A 3,161-nucleotide genomic window follows, 5' to 3' on the forward strand; every position below is an offset into this window, starting at 1 on the left:
TTTGTCCCTATACTCAATGGAAGGAGACGATGTTCGTGTGAGGGTATATACACCATTACAAAATCAAAATGACAAAATAACAACAAAAAATGTCAAAAGACCCCAAACCAAGGCCAAAGTTGCGTCTTCTTTCTTGACAACCTCGGGCCTGCCCAACACGTCTCCTGTGACTTCCCATGGCCATTTCCACCGGGTTCCAGCATTCGCTTGTGCTTCCGTGTCCTGATCCATCACCTCTGACATCACTGTGACCAGTGAGCGTGAACCCCACTTCCTCATCCCCACATCCCGCCTTGCCTTCAAGGCGATGTCACCGAGTTCGGACCCTCAACCCCTGCCCTCTTCCGTGTAGACTCTATGTCTCCCTGTGTCCACCAATCTCCCTGGGCTCCCATCTTTGTCAGATGAAGACTTAAAGTCTCCTGTACTCCTCCCCAATCCCCACCTGCCAGATTCTCTCCTCCGAAGCTTCAGATTTTCATTTTGCATTTGGAACAACAAATATTCTGCTGTATTAAACACCCGTCATTTCCACAGTTCGAATCTAAAGGTGGCAGCTACTTGTCCCTGCAGAAGCAGGCAGAGATTCCCCTCCCTTTCATGGAGTTGCAATGTCACTTCGGCAATGACACTTATGCATCTGGAAGCAAAGATGTTTAGTTGTCAAGTACAGATTCCCCTTCTCTAGGCATTAGCTCATTTTTCCTTGACCAGTGATCATTGTTGTGAGCACTAACTGCCCACATGAAGGTACCTACAAAAGATAAAGGCATTTGCACATTCACAACTGCTTAGTGCACTATTTGGACCTCGTGATACATTACGGAGGAAAAGTGTTTGGGAACAATTTTACATTTTATTTTATTGCTTTTGCTTTGGATTTAAAACAATTAAAATACATAATTATTTCTCTAAAATCAAAAATTATTCTGATACTATTGAATAGAATCTTACTGATAGATATTTGCAACAATAGATGTTAAATGTAAAATAAATCTATCAGGTTTTTAAAATTTACAATCTCTTATAGCTCGTTGCGGTTTGCTGGTTGCTTTGCATCTATCCAGAGAGGGTGGAGGATGCGAGTTTCCATTTCTTGCAGAAATGTTTTATTCTGTTCCAAAGCACTCTCCAGCCTGCTATAGCGAGATCGAAGTCCATCCTTCAGTCTTCCTGATTCTGGAAGGAGATGAACGTAGCAGGGTGTTGGAAAGATGAACAGGGACGAGGTCCGGGGCAGAGACAGAAACAAGGAAGGAAGGAGGGACACAAGGAGGTGAGGAAGCTCAGACTCCTTGTGAGAGGGGAAGGGAGGGATGCAGCTGGTGCCCCAGGAGGGAGCAGGTGACCCAGAGGAGGCTCTGAGCAAAGGGAAGGAAAGGCTCAGGGAGAGAAGGGGAGGTGGGAGGAGGCAGGGGGGCAGCAGGGAGGGAGGAGCCCTCACCTGGAGAATGCCCGCCAGCTTCTTAGTGAGTCGTTCATATTCACGACCCAGGTTATCCCAGCCCGGGAAGGGTTTATCCTCATCCTGTTGGTGGTCCACAAAATTTTTCCAGCAGTACTCAAACTCTGAAAGGGCAGGAGGGGGTGGGGTAAGGGTGAGCTCCAGCCCTGGGGAACGGGGAGCAGCACAGAGTTTCTGCCTCTTAGAGACGAACTTTCCCCATGATAATTCCACTGCCTCCCTTCTCGCTTCTTCCCTGGGACCTAGCTCATCACGCCTGTATTTCTTCCAGCGGGAGTGTGAGGCGGCCCCATCAGATGCTTTCAGGAAGCCCCTAAGTCCTTCGTGAAGGTCTACGCCCCTCCCCCGCTCCCAGCACCACCTCCCTCCCCTGCACTGTCTTCAGGTCCACTCCCCAGTCCTCCCAGAGTCCAGCGCCCCTTCTGCAGGCAGCAACCAGGCTTCTCCACCGGGGATTCTCATCCTGCCCGCCTCTTTCTAGCAACTTCCCAAGGCCTCGTCTGCCCACCCCATCCCCTGTCAGTCCCGTGCTGACCCTGTAAGGACATTATGGCAACTTCGGCCCCAGCCGCCTTCAGTTTGCGCAGCCCGGCTTCATAGCCCTGAAGGTAGTTATAGATGCGGGCAGCGAAGATGCGCAGGTTCACGTGTCTGTTCTTGGTCAGGAATTTAGTCAGCTCATCGGCACAGTCTGCGCAGGGGCTCCAGGAGATGAAACAGGTGACCCTGTAGCGCAGCTCCGTGTCCAGGTTCCAAGAAGCAATGTCGCCCAGGAAGATCGGCTCTGCATGGCACCGCTCTGAGCCCTCGTCAGCACCCTAGGCACAGAAGAGGGAGAAAAGTGTTCTGTCATTGACTGTGACCAGGGGGAAGATAGGACCAGGGTGAGGCAGGTGCGGCACAGGCCTCCAGCACAAAATAGAAGGGGAAACACAGCTCAGCATCAAAATGAATGATATTTCAAGGCAGGATTGACATGATCAAATGTGAGACGAACCTCACGATAAACAATATCAGCATTTAACCAAGGGCCAGGTCAGCAGAGGTGACTTTCTAATTGACATCAGGAAATGATGGCTCCTCATGGCTCTGTAACTGATCGGTCCTCATTTCCGTTGTTGATATTTCGTTCATCGTGGAATTCGCATGAATTTTAATTTTTAAACTATTGCATTAACTACGACGCATGTTGATTCCAGAGTGTGTGTAGCTCCTCTAAGTTAGCGCCCGAGGTCTCTGCCTGCAGGAGCCCCACCTAGTCTGGCCCTGCAGGGAGGAGGTCAAGGCCTGAGGACGGAGGATGAAGGCGAGGTGAGCTCCAGGGTCATGAGCCTGATGCCACAGAAGTGGGTGCTTCTCCCAAACGGTATTTACCCCGCTCTCCACCTACTCCCCTGTCCCCATGTCCACCTGTGAGCCAAAACGTGCAGGATTCTACTGTGGGCCTCACCCTGTGCTGAGCCCAAGCGAGACACTCTGCTAAAAGGGCTCACTCTGCACAGAGGAATGGGGTGAGGGGCGCCAAGGGCTTGGTGTCTGGGAAATTAGATGAATGTCATGTGCAGTTCATAGCATCATAGAGGTTTGCCCAACCTGTAGAAGGAAGGATTTCTAAGCCGGGACTCAGGAATAAGGCACGAATCCTGCCGACTGTGCTAGTGCAGAACCCGTGGCGGGTGTGTACGGGAACCTGGGG

The 3,161-nt window shown here is 50.9% G+C and overlaps 1 protein-coding gene across 1 annotated transcript; it reads right to left on the reverse strand.

The window, feature by feature from the left end:
- Positions 1-984: 984 nt before the first annotated feature.
- LOC120602803 (DNA dC->dU-editing enzyme APOBEC-3G-like) lies at positions 985-2,283 on the reverse strand (the record flags this gene model as incomplete). Its single annotated transcript, XM_039863020.1, has 3 exons — positions 985-1,179; positions 1,445-1,569; positions 2,001-2,283. Coding segments are annotated over 3 exons (423 nt in total), but the record flags the coding sequence as incomplete, so codon positions are not given.
- Positions 2,284-3,161: the final 878 nt, after the last annotated feature.

This window comes from Pteropus medius, unplaced genomic scaffold (assembly GCF_902729225.1).
Source record: "Pteropus medius unplaced genomic scaffold, Ma_sr-lr_union100, whole genome shotgun sequence".
NCBI lineage: Eukaryota > Metazoa > Chordata > Mammalia > Chiroptera > Pteropodidae > Pteropus > Pteropus medius.